General features: G+C 36.6%; 1 protein-coding gene across 50 annotated transcripts in view; it reads left to right on the top strand.

Moving 5' to 3' along the window:
- Positions 1 to 16881, top strand: part of C2CD5 (C2 calcium dependent domain containing 5) — a 164108-nt gene that overhangs the window by 109045 nt on the left and 38182 nt on the right. For all 50 annotated transcript variants that reach the window (XM_056799392.1, XM_056799400.1, XM_056799356.1 and 47 more), the window contains 3 exons: positions 1667 to 1756; positions 5264 to 5351; positions 16710 to 16796. In XM_056799392.1, coding sequence (XP_056655370.1) covers positions 1667 to 1756; positions 5264 to 5351; positions 16710 to 16796 — 265 coding nt within the window. The remainder of the gene's footprint in view (positions 1 to 1666; positions 1757 to 5263; positions 5352 to 16709; positions 16797 to 16881) is intronic.

Raw genomic sequence — 16881 nt, 5'->3', positions numbered from 1 at the left:
TAAATGATCATCTAAAGAGTTTGAACTTGGTTTCCAGTTAGTAGTTTGGAAAGGTTTTGAACAGAAGAGTGACTTGATTAGATTAATGAATGAAAAAGATAATTGTGATAGCAGTATGAAGGATGGTTCTTAAAAAGAGTTCTATTTAGGCTATTGCCATAATCTTAGCTGGATGTTAACATGAGTCCTAGTGGCATATGTAAAACAAGAAATGTAATATTAAGTTGCACAGAGAGGCATAATGCACAGAATATGAGAGGGTGAAAATCCCACCATACTGTCTGCCCTGTTTAGTCTACCATATCTGGATTATTTTTTGTGTTCTTTTATGATGAGTACTGTATTTGATAAATTGGAGACCATCTTGAGGAGAACACCTTAGGATAGTAAAAACAAGTTTATAGGGCAGCTAACCTTCAACACTGTGATGCAAAAGAACAGAGAATATTTAGATAGGGAGAAGAAAAATCTTATGGGGGAACATGATAGCTCTCCTAAAAGGTTGGAAGAGCTTTCATGTGGGAAAGAGACTAGATATATTCACTTTAACCTCAGAGCAGTGAGTACAAGTTGTAAAAAGCCAGATTTAGGATCTGTGTAAGAAAAATCTTTCTAGCAAGTAAAATCATCTACCTAGGGAGTTACAGTGATTTCCCCTTCACAAGAGGCCTATAGAAGAAATTGTATAAGTTTTTGAGAATGTTGTAGAGGTTTCTTTCCCAAGTAAATATAGATAAGTAAAGATAGATAGATAGCCTCAAATTTCTTGTTGTTCTTATAAGGAGTCTTAAATTGGCATCTGTGAATTTTTTTAATCCTTCTTTTTTGTTCTAAAATTAAGACTAAGTATCAGTTCCAAAGCAGAAAAGCAGTAAGGCAACTGGGGCTAAGTGACTTGCCCAAGGTCACACAGCTAGGAAATGCATGAGGACAGATTTGAACCCAGTATTTCTTGTCTGAATGAGGACGGATTTGAACCCAGTATTTCTTGTACTCAGACCTAGCTGTCTAGCTACTGAGTCACTTAGCTGCACTGTGAACTTGTTTTTAAAAAATATTTTAATCACTATTTCATAATTCATTTCATTTATAATCCTTTGTATTTTACCTCATATATTTAAAATTTTGATTCTGAGAAAGAGGTCAGAGACTTGATCAGAATGACTACCAAGGAGGTCCATGTCACACACCGAGTGAAGGTTTTAGATTCTATGATTAGATGCTCAGAGTGTAAGGAGTTGGGAAGTGAGTGTGTGTGGCCAGATAGTTTAGGCATCTGATACAGATCCCCTGCCTGCTCCCCAAAACCTTATTAGTAAAGATAATAGCCCCTGAATGGAGTAGAAAGATCAAAGAAATAATTTTGTTTGGGGGATTTTTGGGTATATGATAGACTTCACCATATTTGTAGACAGATAGAAAAGAGCCAGTGGAAGGATAGAAATAGAAGACATGAAAAAGAGGAGATAATGCTAGAACACTTCTCTGAGCATATAGGAGGGTTTGAATGGTTATATATAACTATTAAGCAATTCTGATGAGAAAATAAAAATCTATTTATAACTCATATGAATTATGTAGATAGAAAATTAAAACTATCATGCTGCTTTGAACTCATAATGCAATAGATATATGCATTTCATTAATCTTGATTTTTTTTCAATAGAGCCTGTATTTCAAACTTCGTTCTATGATACCCTGCTGCCTTTGCCATGTCAATTTTACAGTATCTCTTCCTGAAGATGAATTAATTCAGGTAATTAATATTCAATTAATTTACTTAAAATGTCTCTAGGAGTTCTATTTGGTCCATTTTATCATTAACATATGAATATTGTAGTTCAGTCATTCAGTCTTGTCCAACTCTTAATAACTCTATCTGGAGTTTTCTTGGCAAAAATACTGGAGTGGTTTGCCATTTTCTTCTCTGAGTATGCAAATATATATGATGATATAGTAAATACATACACACACATAATATAATTGTAAATACAAACTATTCCATATTGAAATTGTTTGAGCAGATTTTAATTAGAAATAATTGGTTTGTAGTTACAGTGCAATTACTTTTATTTGGAGTTTAGCCACTTATCAATAGCATGCATTCTGGAGAGATTCCATTATATTGATTTTGCCTACCACTTTTCCCATGTAGGAATCAGTTCATGAGACTCCTATAGAATATCTGGATTTATAAATTGAGATTGTTATTTATATCAATCCCAGTACATAAATTTATATAAATATATATAAATAGTATATAAATAGTTTACTGGCTGATGTTCTAAACTTAGGTCACTCCATGAAAAATTTACATGCTTTGTTAGTTTATGTAAATATCTGTTGTTCAGTATTGTTAAAATTATATTATCAGTTTTTTATATTAAAAATAAGTTTTTGTGCATTTTCTTTTTTATTGTTTATTAAATTTTTTATGTCTTTTATTTTTATATCCTCATTATTTCTCCCAAGATTATTTCCTGTTCTTCCAGAGAGTCATCACATATAATTAATCATATTTTTAGGGATAAAAAAAGAAGAGGAAAAATCAGCATGACCATAAATAAATACATCAAAAAACACTGAAAACATTTAGTGTTCAATACTTGTGGCCTTTCCACAATTGTAAAAGGATTGGAAGGAGGAGGTATCTTACTATATCTCTTCTTTCAAGCCATACTTGTTCTTTATAATTTTGCAACTATCGCTTTTGTGGATTACTTTTCTATTTAAGTTGTTATAGTCATTTTGAATATTGTTTACTCTACATCAGTTAATGTAAACCTTGCCATGCTTCTCTGTATTTATCACATTCATTATTTCTTTCAGTAGGCCATTTCTCAGGCATCTACTTTGTTTTCAATTCTTTGTTACTACAATAAGTGCTGCTATACATATTTAGTTTGTATAGGGACTTTATGTCATTAGCCTCCTACACCTTTGTCATTGACCTCTTTTATACTTTTGTGCTTAAAAAGATGAGTGAGAATTATAAACGATTGTCTTTTATACCAGAACCCTTTGCTCTTGTACTTTTTGTTTGTTTGTTCATGTGTTGCAGGGCTAAATAATTCATCACCTAGAGGCTGGGCTACATGTTTGCATTAAGTTAATAAAGTCACTTAACAGATTCAGTATGTCATTTTGCTGGGATTTGAAGTCATTCTAATTTGATAGAATCCACCAGAACTTGTTTTTCTCTGGTATGGCCAGAATTAGGTCATCTCCAGAATTACAGAATCTCTGTCATAAAGAGAATTTGGAGTCCACCTAATCTAACTTATGCCTAATAGGAATCCTTTTTTAATAATATATATGACAAGTACCCATCTAGCTTTCTTTTTCTAAACCTCTAATGTGGGGGAACCCACTACTTGTAGAGTCACCCTGTTCCATTTTTAGATATTCCTCCAGAGCCAATAATAAAAAGTCTAATCTTTACTCTTCTACATTAGCCTTTCAAATATTTGAAATGTCTATCATGTGTCCCCTAAATCTTTTCTTCTCTAGCCCAAACATCTCTAGTTCTTTCAACCAATTCTCATATTATGTTACCATGAGACATTTCACTGACTTTCTTGTCTACTAGTGTTTGCCTTTCAATTTAACAATGTGTTTCATAAAATGTGGCACACAGAACCTAACACAAACTTCTAGGCATAGTCTTATCGAGTGCTCAAGTACTATCTCAATGCAGAATAAGAAAACTGCATTGCAGGTGGCCATCTGCATTGATAGACATAATTTTCTTACTAGAAATTCCCCATTCCAGTGAAATTATTAGTACAATAAAAAATAATACAGTCTAAGATCACATTAACTTTTTTGATGGTCTCATCATAGTAAATGTATTAAAAGTGTATATATTTATTGAAATCTTCAAAGTTGTTTACACAAGCTGCCAATTAGCCAAGACTAACTCATCTTATACCTGTTAAGTTCACTTTTTGAACCCAAGGTTAAGACTTTAATTTTATCCCCACTGAACTTTGTCTCAGTGGTTTTAGTCTAACTTTCTACCCTTTTTGTATTCTAGCTCTTTAATCCAATCAATGTGTTAGCTATCTTTCCTACCTTAATGACTGCTGTAAACTTTAGAAGCTGTGTCTTTATCCATGTAATTGATGAAAATGTTAAACTACACTGTACAGGGCAGAGATGCCTAGGACATTCCACCATAGATTATCTTCTAAATTAACATTAAATAACAATTATTCTTTCTTTCCAGATATTCACTGGGGTCCAGATTTGTCTAACTGTATACTCACTATTGTCTCATCCCCACCTCTCCATCTTGTTGAATGGAACAATATCATGAACTTGGTCAAATATGTAAAATTTAGACAAATTATGTCTAGTATATGGCATGGTATTCAATTCCTTCACTCTCTTGCTCACCTTCATCAGGATGTCCTTTCTGTTCTCAGTGAACTTCCTAAAATGTGGGTTACTAAACTGAATATGACACTGTCTTTAGTCTTCTCCTGCTCTACTACTCTAATAATCCTGCCCAAAAAATAAGAAGTTTATTTGATTATTCTTGATGAGCCCAGCTCTCTTTTTACTGTCACCTTCTCTAGATATTCACTAATAATCCTTTTGATAATATATTTTAAAGTTTTCTAGGCATTAAAATCAATATTATGCTGAGGCAGAATCCTTCCTCTTATACCCCCCTCCCTTTTTAAAAATTGGGACACTTGCTTTTCCCTAATCCTGAAATGACTTTCATTTTTCTATGAGGTAAGTATGGACAGTTCCATACTTGGGCTCTAGGTAGTCATTCAGCATTATTCTTCACTCCTTTTTTTTTCATTCATTTTGTATTCTAGTCAAAGAAGAGTACTCATTCATTTTCTAGATCTTTCTCTCCCTATTTCATACAAACTGTGCCTCCTATATAGACTATGACTCATTTCTCACTCCTACTTATAAAAACCCTTCTTTCAAGATACAGCTCAGATACTAGTTTCTTTCTGTAGGAAGTGTTCTCTCATTTATCTTATTGAAAGTGATCTTTCCTTCATAGCCCTCTAAGACTTCATCAGGTTCTGCTTTATCTCATTTTTGCCCCTATTGCAATCTGTTTTGTATGATCACCTATTTGTATACTTGTAATATCTTCCTTATTACTTTGTGAATTCTTTAAAAATCATGCATTCTATTTTTCATCTTCTTTACCTAGCACAATTTGTCACATAGGAAATGTTTAATTAATGTTTAATTAATTGATTCGGACTTGATTTTGCTTTTATCACTGTAGGTCACGGTCACAGCAGTTGCAATAACATTTGACAAACATCAAGCTGTACAAACCACAAAAACTCAAGTGGAAAAGTCATCGCAAAGAGGTAAACGTTTGAAGGATAAGAATTAATTTGCTTACAAGAAATGTATTATTTGGTGATAAAAATTAAATGACAAACCAAAGAAATAGTTTGTTTGAATCATCCAAAGCATTACATTTTAATTCTCTTTTTATTCACTCTTTAGATAGTTTGTTTCTTTGCAGTGTGTGGATAATTCAAAATGTATTTTATTTGTGCTTTAGAATACATTTGAATGGAGAGGGGAAAAGGGGGAACTTGATCTTATTCATCAGATTTTGCTTAAGGTAGTCTTGAAATAGAAGAGTGAAGAATTTTTAAAAATAAGATTAAGAATTTGATTTCTCAGGTACAGGAGACTTCCAGGTGAAGAAGCTCTCTCTACCAATGCAAATTCTCTCCTTTTTTACAACTTACACTCTTAGAGTTACCTAGAGTACTGAAAGATTAAATGACTTGTCCAGGATTACATGGCCAATATTTATCCACTATGCCACTCTGTTAAAACTAAACATTTTTAAATATTTTAAAAATAAATATAAAAATACATATTTAAAAATATAACTTAATAACATAAGGAGTTTTGAAAAAATAGGGAAACTATACTGAGGTGCATAGTGGATTACCTGAATATGAAAAGTGATTTAGGGCATTGACAGACTAAGATTATAGCAGTATTAATCATGTCCTTAAACATTTTTACTATACTGTAAGATTTAAATTAATGTCTAATAACTCCCAAATATTAATTTTATAAAGTTTATTAATAATCACTTAAAGTTAATTATCTAACAAAATAGACCACATGAGTAATTTCCTGCCACTCAGGTCACACCACCTCCACAAAATGTGATCAGGGGAAGAGAGAGAGAGAGAGGTGGGGCTACACAAAACTTATATACTCCCTATGTCAGCACATAATTTGAGAAGGAAAGTGGGATTCTGGGAATTGAAGTCTAGGGGAGCAGGTTCTAATTACACAATCTCCTTTGTGATTCTCTGAGAAACGAGCATTTAGAAATCTCCCAGATTTATATGCCTACTTTCTCCATGGAATCAGTACCCATCACCAACTTATATTTCTAAAGATCTTTAACTAGAGTTACATACAAAATTGCACTTTCTAAGGGGAAATTATAATAATTTGGGGACAAGAGGGAAATAAAAGAGAAAGAGAACAAAACTAGTGATTGCTAGGCTCATTGACAAAAAAGCCGATTAGGGGACAATCCCCTTTGGCATAAGAGTTTACATTAAAAATAAATGTATTCAACCCCCCACAGTTCAAATTCACTACGTCCCAAAGTTCATTCTGTTGCAGTGTAAGGTTTCTGCAGGCATCTCCATGCCGCCTTCTCCAAATAGTTCACTTTCTTGATTCCAAGAGGTAGCAAGTTTCTTATCCTATGATTACTGTTAAATGAGAAAAATGTTTATAAATCTAGAATTACATGACAATTAACATTTGACAAAGACACAGATCACCCAGGTATACATGACTAAGTTACGAGGTGTGTGAATTATTTGTTAAAAGGAAGTCAAAAACATAAAAAAAAACCACAAATAGAAAAAGGGGGGAAAAAAATTAAATGGTATGCCACGGGCAAGGTCCAGCCTCACTCATGACTCCAAGGGTTCCCAACAGGTGGCAAACAATCAATCAAGTAAATAACAAACGGAAGACAGCTGTATATTTTACAGCCTTAGGCATGCTTTGCACCTGATAGCTGCTCCGCCATCCCCAGACCTGATGTTTATTTTTATACCCATTTTCTTGGCACACAGATACATTACCTAACACACATGTCTAAATAGAGATAATTGGAAAAGTGATACATTAACTTTTAACAAATCACTTGATTAACATTCTATATTCTTGTATTGTGATTACAGATTCTTGACAGAATAAAGGTTTCACACAAGATAAGTGATTTCATCACAGGTGGCTTAATTTTCTTATTACCCTGTGAGGAGTTTTGAGCTTACAACAATCAATCAATCAATCAAGGAAAATTACTTATTACTTTTAATAGAAAGAAACAATCAATCAGAAAAATTTAAAGATAATTCCACAATCATATCATTGAGGTCAAGAGGTATTGGGAACACAATTCAGATTTAATATTAGACTGATCATTTTTCAGGGTTGACTGGTGAGTTACTGGTTTATGAAATTGAGTCACTGAGGCATGTTGAAGCTTGGTGTACCTGCACATTTTGTATGGGCCTTTATGATTGATTTGTATGCTGGCTTCATGAGAATAAGTTTCTGTGAGTGGGAAAGTTCTGGGCTTGGCCTGTAGCTGCAGTTTTACTGGGAGTTAAGTACCCAACTAAAAATTAACCCATGGTAGTCTTTTGGGATTGGGTTTGAAGGTCTGATCTTTTGGTGATGTTTTAGAGAATTAGGGTACAGGTATTTTGCTCTTGCATTATTCCTTCTGAAACTAGGGGAAATAGTAATCATATCAATTCCATAGGTCATGCAGGGGGGACTGAGTGGGAAGTCACATCTTGCTAAGGGCCACTTTGTGGCCTCCTTAGCTACCATGAGTGACTTTGTCAAGGCATCGTGGGTTGATGCATCCCAGAAATGGTATATAAAAAATTCTGAGTAAACAAGAATAAGCCCATAACAGGTCCTAGAATTCAGAACCCAATAAAATGATTTATATCTCACAAGTCTATAGGACCATTGCAGCAATTTGCACTTACCCAATCAGCAGCCAGGACTACAGAAAATTGCCCCACTAGGAAAGGCAGGAAAGGGTCTAGATTTTTGCAGCAAACAGGAAATAGCATTTCCTGGTATGATTTTACCTTTGCTCTCAGGGATAGGGGAGCCAAGGACTAGACTGAGCTAGACTGAGGTACTTTGTCTGAACCTTGCACATGGAAATCCTGCATCTGACATTGTCAAACAGCCATGTCCTTGAACCTCAAAACAAATCCTCTGTCTTGGCAAAGATTCTCATCAATCCCATTGGAATTGGTTGGTCGTGCTTCTTGCCTCTATATAATGGCTCTTTTGTAATGGCTCTTTTGTGATCCCTTCTCCTGGAATCAGACACAATCATTAATCAAAGTTCCATAATATTTAACAATCAATAGCAGGTTTACATGGTTTAAAGCTTTTGGGTATACATTAATATTAGGGCTAATGGATATTGTAAACTTATATTAATGCAAAATAAAAAAAAACATTAATACTGGTAATAGGCCTTCAAGTACAAAAAATGAGAGAAAAAAGAAAACTCAAATACTCTATTGCACATAGAAGAAAAAAATAATAAAATAAAAAAAATATAGTTCACAATCAATGACACACTATGTTTACCAAGGAGAGGCAGAATACAAAGGTTTCTCACCCAAAAATGAAATCCATTTCCTTTTTAACTTGGTCATGATCCACAGTGTGAGTACAAATGATTTTCATGAAGTAACAGCTTTATAAAACAGTACTATAGCAACTAAAACAGTACTATAGCAACATTCAAGAAGTAACAAAATCCTCAAAACCATAAGAGCTCATAAATTCTGCAAAGGTTACTGATACAGGTTGTAACTAGTTTGATGGAATACATTCATCATCATCTATGTGTCAATTAGCAAAGGAAAAAAGGCATAAAAGGTTGTATAGGCAATATGTGACTTCGATGGATCTGGTGACAAATTCAGTATCTATAAGGACTTATAGCCAAGCCACGGAAAGGGTTTGCCCAACTTGACTATGCTTTTACAATGGTATTATCTCCAGTCCAGGTATACAATACAGTACAGTACAATACAGTACAAATAAAGAGAGTAGGACTTTGCAAATAAAAAACAGTGTATCAGAACATATAGCTAATAGCCCAAAACAGCAACTTAAAGTGACATAAGGAGAATATATAAGATTAGATCAAGATGTGAACTTAACAAACAAAACTAAATCTTAGAACAAACAATCAGCAAATACAATAAGCTTGACAGGATACAGTCACTCAGTGTCAGTAGAAGACACTCTCTTTACATGAGAGCAATGAATCCAAGAGACCGTTTCTCCAATTTTGATAGTTATTGGAGTGGTTAATGGGACTTGGAATGGACCTTCCCAGGCAGGCTGAGTTACTCCAGTGTGCTGGAAGTTCTTGCTTGTCTCCTGAGTATAGGTCACTGAGTGAGAAGTCTATAGGAACTGCTTGTACAACAGCCCTGGATTCATGGAGTTCTCGCAAGTTGATTTGCAAATCCTGTATATATGAGGCAATAGAACAGCCTCCTCCTAATAATGAAGTGTATGCTAGAGAGAAAGGCTTTAGCCTTCATAGGGAGATATTGAAAAAAGCATCTCAAATTGTGAGATACCTAGATCTTCCCTGGATCTGCTTCTAAGATAAATTATGGCCAGAGGGAGAATTTCTGGCCATTTTAAATGAGTCTCTGTGCCCAATTTGCTAATCATAGTTTTGAGATCTTTATTCATTCTCTGAAATTTGACTGAGCTCTGGGGATGATACAGTACATGGGTTTTGGGAGTTATCCCCAAACAAGAATATATCTGAGATAAAACTGATTCAGTAGAATGAGTTCCCCTGTCAGAATCAATACATGCAGGCAGGCCAAAGCAAGGACTAATCTCTTTTAAAAGCACCTTGGCAACAAAAGGTGCTTTGGCCCGACTGTAGGAAGTGCTTCTGGCCATCTGGTCAGTTGATCCACTATGACTAGACAACATTTATACTGTGTAGCCTTAGGCATTGTGATAAAATCAATTTGCAGGTGTTCAAAAGGGGTGTAAGGCAGAGGACACCCACTAAAAGCTTTGCCATGAAAGGAGTGCTGATTGAATGCTTTGCATAATAGGGCAGGCTCTACACACTTTAGAGGCTATGGTAGTTATGCAAGGGGCTATCCATACTCTTTTAACAGAGTCTCCAATGCCTTGGATACTAAAGTGATCATTTTTGTGAATAGATTGGCAAATTTGGTGATAAAAAATTCTAGGGAATAGGGATTTTCCTTCAGATGACACCTGTACTCCATTTGTCTGTTTAGCCTTAAATTTTCGCTTCCATTTTCCCACTTCCTTTTCTTTATAAGAAAGGGATAAATTTAAGTCATCAATAGTTGCTAATGTTAAAATTAATTCAGGCCCTTCTAAGGTGGCTAGCTTTGTAGCAGTATCTCCCTGGTCATTCTCCCTAGAGATAGGGTCAGTGCCACCTGTATGGTCAGGGCAATGAACTAAAGCTAGGGCTTCAGGGAGCTGAAGGGCAGAAAGAACTTTATTAATAATTTCTATATTTGATATACATTCTCCAGCTGATATTAAAAATCCCCTTTGAAGCCACTGCATACCCACTGAATGACATATTCCAAAGGCATATCTAGAGTCCATATAAATTGTTGCCTTCTTATCTTTGGCAATTATATAAGCATGCTTTAGAGCTATCAGTTCTGCACCATGAGCACTTATATTTGATGGCAGTGAAGCTTACCACAGAGGGGCAAATTCTTTGATTACAGCAGCTTGAGTGTAGCATATGCCATCCTTCCTGAAAGAAAAACCATCAGTGAATAAGACTAAGTCTGTATTATTTAAAGGAGTGTCCAGGAGTTTATCTTGAGGCTTTTCAGCCATGGACACTAAAGATTCACAACTGTGCAATGGTTCTCCTGAGACTGGTAAATCAGGAAGCAAGGTTGTAGGATTTAGAACTATATAGCATTTTAATAATTTAAATTTAAATCATTACCTAACAAGGTTACTATATACCTAGCGAGTCTTTGATTAGAAAAGGCCTATGTTCTATGTCTTAGCAACAATGCTTTGACTTCATGTGGGCACATTATAGTTAATGGGCATTCCAAGACTAAATCATCAGATTTAGTTACCAATAAAGCTGTGGCAGCTAAGCTTCAAAGACACGATGGTGCTCTGGAAGCTACTGTGTCCAACTGTGCTGAATAATAAGCAACTGGACACTGAAAATGTCCCAAAGATTGAATTAAAATACCAGGAGCTACCTCTCTGTTCGTGTACATACAAAATAAGTAAATGACTTGTTATAATCTGCAATTCCTAGAGCAGGGGCAGACAGGATAGCTTGTTTTAATTTTGAAAGAACTGACAGATGTTCGGCCTCTAATTTAAGTGGTTCAGGGACCACATTTTTTTGTCAGACCTATAAGGTGCTTGATAATTTCCCCATAGCAAGGGATCCATTGCCTAAAAACCCTATTGCTCTAAGAATTGCCCTTAACTGTTTCTTAGTAGAGGGTGTACTCAATTTCTGAATAGTTTCAATTAACTTAGGGGAAATGGAGCGGGCACCAGCAGTTAAAATGAACCCTAAATATTCCATTTTGGGGTGACACCATTGAACCTTTGCCTTAGTGATCTTGTGGCCTCTTTTATGTAGCTCTAAAAGAAGTTTGCTATCTTCTTGGCATACTGTGGCATTTGGTGAGGCCAAGAGCAGATCATCTATAAATTATTAAATAGCTCTCCTTAAACCTAGTACTGTCTAAATCTTTTCTTAAAATTTGTGAAAATAGGGTGGTACTTTCCATGAACCCCCTGTAGTAAGCAACACCATTCCATTTGCAACCTTTCCAGGTGAAGACAAATATATTCCTTGAATTTTCATAGGGATTGAGAAAAATGTCGAGCACAAATACACCACAGTAATATATTTGGCTGTGCTGGGAATAGAGAAGATAATTGTGGCTGGGTTGGGAAGCACAAGATGCCTCTTAATGACCTGATTATTTACAACCCTTAAATCCTGGACAAATTGATAGACAGTTTTCCCATCGGGGCCTAATTTTGGCTTTTTTTACAGGTGGGGTGGGTGTATTATATTCAGATTTGCATACAATTATTATTGCTTGCTCAATTAATCTGTCACTGTGGTAATTTCCTCAGTTGCCTCTTTTGATAGAGGATACCAAGGAATGGAAGAAGGTAGACCCCCTTTTGTTTTGATTTGAACAGGAATATCTGATTTAAGTAGACCAACATCAGAAGATGATTTGGCCCAGAGAGACTCAGGTGTATCAGCTGGAATTTCAAAGATGGGAGTCTCCTTCATCTCCTGACTGTCTGAAAGAAATACAGGGAGCAAAGTTAAGGATTCTTCAGGCAATTCTAGTGACATAGAGCCATCTAGAGAGCAAGTTATTGTGGCTCTAAGCTTACATAAAAGATCTCTTCTTAGCAAATTTATAGGGGAGTTAGGCATTAGAAGAAAAGAATGTTCTGCTGATAAGGGTCCCACAGACACCATTCTAGAGGAAAGCTTTGGGACTTTTAGGGGTGGCCTCCATACCCCCACTACATTTAGCAAGCTAATAGAATTGCATTCAGAATCAGGTTTACTCATCAATACTGATCTGGATCCTCCAGTGTCTAAGAGGCAATCATAATATGTGCTACCAATTTTCAGGGTTACATAAGTTTTATCACTGTGGGGCGGGTGGATAGGGATAATTGGCATTAAAAACATCAGGGTCTGGGAAATCAAAGGTTTCACTCTGATTCCAGGGCCTTTTCCCCACCTTCACACCTTCATAAAGATCCTTGGGTATTCCTTTTGGATCTCCCATACTGAGGGGCATTTTCACTCTGAGTAAAACATGGACAAGCTCCACTTTGGATATGTTATTGGATATTTTGGTGTATATTATCATTTGTTTCATTTGGAGTATTATTTCTGTAATTGTTATTATTTATATTTGCCTGATTCCACTTCCTACAATTCATCATTATGTGACCCCTTTCCCCACAAAAGTAGCACATTAATGATTGATTTGTGGATTCCTGCAAAGGGGCTATGGCCACTCCATGATTTTCTTTTTTTATTTCCTCCTTTAAAAGTTTTATTTCTTTCCTTAAGTCCTCCACTAATTCATTGTTCTCCTCATCTTTCTTTTCATGGCCCTTAAAAGCAAAGACGACTACTCTCCTCAATTCCTTGAGATCCATTGAGTATCAATTTGGGCTTAAGGTCTTAAAAGAGTCTCTAAACACTTTACAACAATTTTTAAGGAATTGTCTGTGTGTTTGTCTAACATCCCTTTCTCTGGATAGATCCAAATCTGTATATCTACCTCCTAACTCAATTTTTTCCATAAACTGGGAGGGATTTCCCTTTTGTTTTTGCCTAATATTTTTGAACTTTGTTCATGTACCAGGCCTATCAGAGCAAGCTCTTATTGTTTTAAGTGATGCCTCTCTGACCTGGCATAGTTGTAAGTAATTTTCCTCTGTATTCAAATTACATTTAGGGTCTTCCCATGGCCAATGAACTGCTCTCCTTCCTTGGGCCTCATTGACATGAGAAATGATTTTATTTTTCTCTTTCTGTCAATAAAGCTTGGAGTAATTTTCTACGTCCTGCCATGCAGGATCATATGTCTGACAGATGTTTTCCAGGTTTTTAACCACTACAATAGGCTCATCTTCGAAAGAAGAGGTACTTTGCTCAAATCTCTCAATGTCTGGGGGGGAGGGGGTTAAGGGTGTATAATGTCTTAAGGACACTATATCTCCAGTTTTATTGGAGGTGGGCACTTCTTTTAAGGGGAATAGGAATTTAACTGAATTATTTGTAATTTCTGCCTCTTGGCTGGATGTTTGGGTTTCTATGGAGCAGGTAAGGGAAGGGGGAGGAGTAGATGAACTGAGAGGTCGGGGTTGGTCTGAGGATAGGGAGGCAGGGAGGTAGGAACAGGGGTGGGCTTTGGGAGGAGGGGCAGGGGAGGGTGTTGGTCGGATAGAGGAGAGGAAGGGGCTGGGACAGGGGATGAAGAGGAAGAGGCAGGGCAAAGGGAGATCTCGCAAGGACAGAAATGATGAGAGAAAGGGATGGGAGCTGTGTGGGGATGGGGCAGGTGAGACAGATGGAGAAGTCAAGAGGGGGGTGGTGATGGGGGAAGTTGGTCTATGGGCTTCCAAAAGCTGAACAAAATGAGGTAAGAGGAAATCAGCTTGAGATATGGGCTCAGCAGGTTTGAATGGAGAGGAATATTCCTTCTGAATTTTAAAATTACTTAATGCTGTTTCTCAATGCTGTCTATTTGAGCTTGTAGTTTAATCAAAGAAACCTTGTGTTGATTTTTCTTGAGGAGAAAATAGGCTATGAATAAGAGCCCTCCCAGGAACAGTGTTAAAACCATTCTAAAGTGTTGAACAGGTCGAACTGAGTAAAATTTTCTGGGAACATAAGATTTTTCATATTTAGGGAAAGCTGATCCCTGTTTTCCAGCATGATTTAAAATACCATTCCTAGACATGCCCTTCTTAGCTAGTTTAAAAAATGGAGGGAGGCTGAAAGACTCGAGCTAAAAGAAAAATCTCTCTCACAGCCAGGAGAGCATAAACCTCCATGGGTTAGTTTAAAATAGACCTGGGAGCTTAATGGTTGGTGGTAAAAGTGGGGGTAGGTAGTGTCGAAGGAGGAATTCCTGCTTGCTGCATGTCCACGCTGAGCTGTTAGTATAAAAAAACATTTCAGCTCCAAGCTAGAAATTCAAGTGGCTATCACATGCTTGTGACGTGTGTATGTGTGTGTGTGTGTGTGTGTGTGTGTGTGTGTGTGTGTGTGTGTGTGTGTGTGATGTATAACCAGGCCAGCAGGGGGCCAGCTACTTAGCTTCTCACTTTCCATGCAAGGGTAATCCACAGTGCTGGGGGTGGGTGGGTGGGGTAGCAGTGAGGAATGCTGGTGCAGGTAGATTTGTGAGGGTGGAATGCAGCAGGAAGCAAAGCAGATGGGTGGAAGGAAAGGAGGGAAGAAATGAAAAAGCCATGATAGGAGAAACGTGGCTTCAGGTAAGGGTCCTAAACTCCAGACTTCAGGTTGCCAAAAATGTAAGATTTAAATTAATGTTCAATAACTCCAAGTATTAATTTTATAAAGTTTATTAATAATCAATTGAAGTAGAAGGAATAACAAAATAAGACCATGTGAGTAAATTCTCCTGCCACTCATGTCACATCACCTCCACAAAATGTAATTGCTTATGCACTCAAAATAAAAGAAAAAGCCTTTTCCAAAATTTTATGAATTTTTACTTGCTAAAGTACCAACCAATATGGTATCAGAATACAGTCTTGAGGTAATGCAAGTTTGCACCTGGGTGGTGAAAATGTCAGAGAAGAGAAGGGGAGGGTATGAAGGGGAGACGTTAGAAAGATAAAAGTCTACAGGACTTGGCAATAGATTAGGTATGGGGGTGAGAGATGATTAAGGGTGGAGGGTGCCGGCTAGGTTTTGAGTATTGCTGACTGGGGGTGTGTGGTGTTCTCAACTGTAATAGCGAAGTTAGGAGGCAAGGAGGTGGTTTAGAATAAAAATGAGTTCAGTTTTGGATATGTTGAATTTAAGATGTCATAGTCATTTGGAAATGTGATACTTGGAGGTTGGTAGAGATGTCAGGGCGCAAATAGAATCATCTGACACAGTGGGAGGTGATGAGATCAACAAATAAAATTAGTATAGTGGAAGAAAAAAAGAGGTCCCAGGGCAGAGTTTTGTGGGACATTCATGATTAAAAGGTGTGACTGATGAAAATCTGGCAAAGGTGATTGGGAAAGAGTTGTTGGAAAGGAAGGAGAATCTAGACAAATCAGCCTTGAAAACCTGGAAAGAAGAGAGTAATTGAAAGTGTCAAAGACAGTATTAAAAAAGAATGAAATCGAAGACTGAGAAAAGGGCTAAATTAAACTTGAATTAACTTTGCCAACTGATGTGGCAATTAAAAGATCATTAATTACTGTAAAGAGAGTAGTTTCAGTAGAATGATAAAATTAGAAGTCTGACTGAACAGTTAAGAGAGTTAGAGGAAAGCAAATAGAAGCACCTATTGTAGATGACCTTCTTAAAGAGTTTAGCCACAAAAATTATAGATGTACATGTTATCTCCCTAATATTATGTAAGCTCCTGGGGGTAAGGACTGTTTTATTTTGCTCTTATTTCTCCAGTACCTTAGTGATGGTGAACCTTTTAGAGACAGAGTTCTGGGCCCTGTTTCTACTCCACCACCCCAGGCTGAGTTCCATGCCCCTCCCCCCATCAAGTGCTCTGTGTCCCCCCTTACCCTACACAGGGGAGGGAGGAAGCACTCCCATTGGCCTGCTGAGAAAAGGGGTGGGGGATTTGAAAATATATCTTTAAACAAGGTGGAGAGGTGGAGAGGAGCTATTCCTCCTCATTCCTTCTGCCTTTCTATGAACAAACTCTGGGAAAGGGTAGGTGGGCTATTCCTGTGCCCACAGAGAGCGCTCTGCCTGCAGTTTGTCATCATTTGCATAGTGCCTGTCACATAGTAAGCTTATTGACTGATTGTTAACTAATAATACTGTATTAATAAGTATATGCTTTTCTTTCGTTAAGCCTCTATTGACAATGAAGAACTTCTACAATTTCCACTGGAACTTTGCACAGATACGCTTGCTTCTCACCCCTTTTCATCAGCTAAAGGTTGGTTAAGAAAAATAAAAATAAAATATACCTTTTTCAACTCTTTCTACTTGATTACTTGTTTTAGATGCTTGATATAATTTTG

Source organism: Monodelphis domestica, chromosome 5 (genome assembly GCF_027887165.1).
Source record: "Monodelphis domestica isolate mMonDom1 chromosome 5, mMonDom1.pri, whole genome shotgun sequence".
NCBI classification, from domain to species: Eukaryota; Metazoa; Chordata; class Mammalia; order Didelphimorphia; family Didelphidae; genus Monodelphis; species Monodelphis domestica.
The sequence above is the reverse complement of the archived record's forward strand: the minus strand, read 5'-3'. Positions and strand labels throughout refer to the sequence as shown.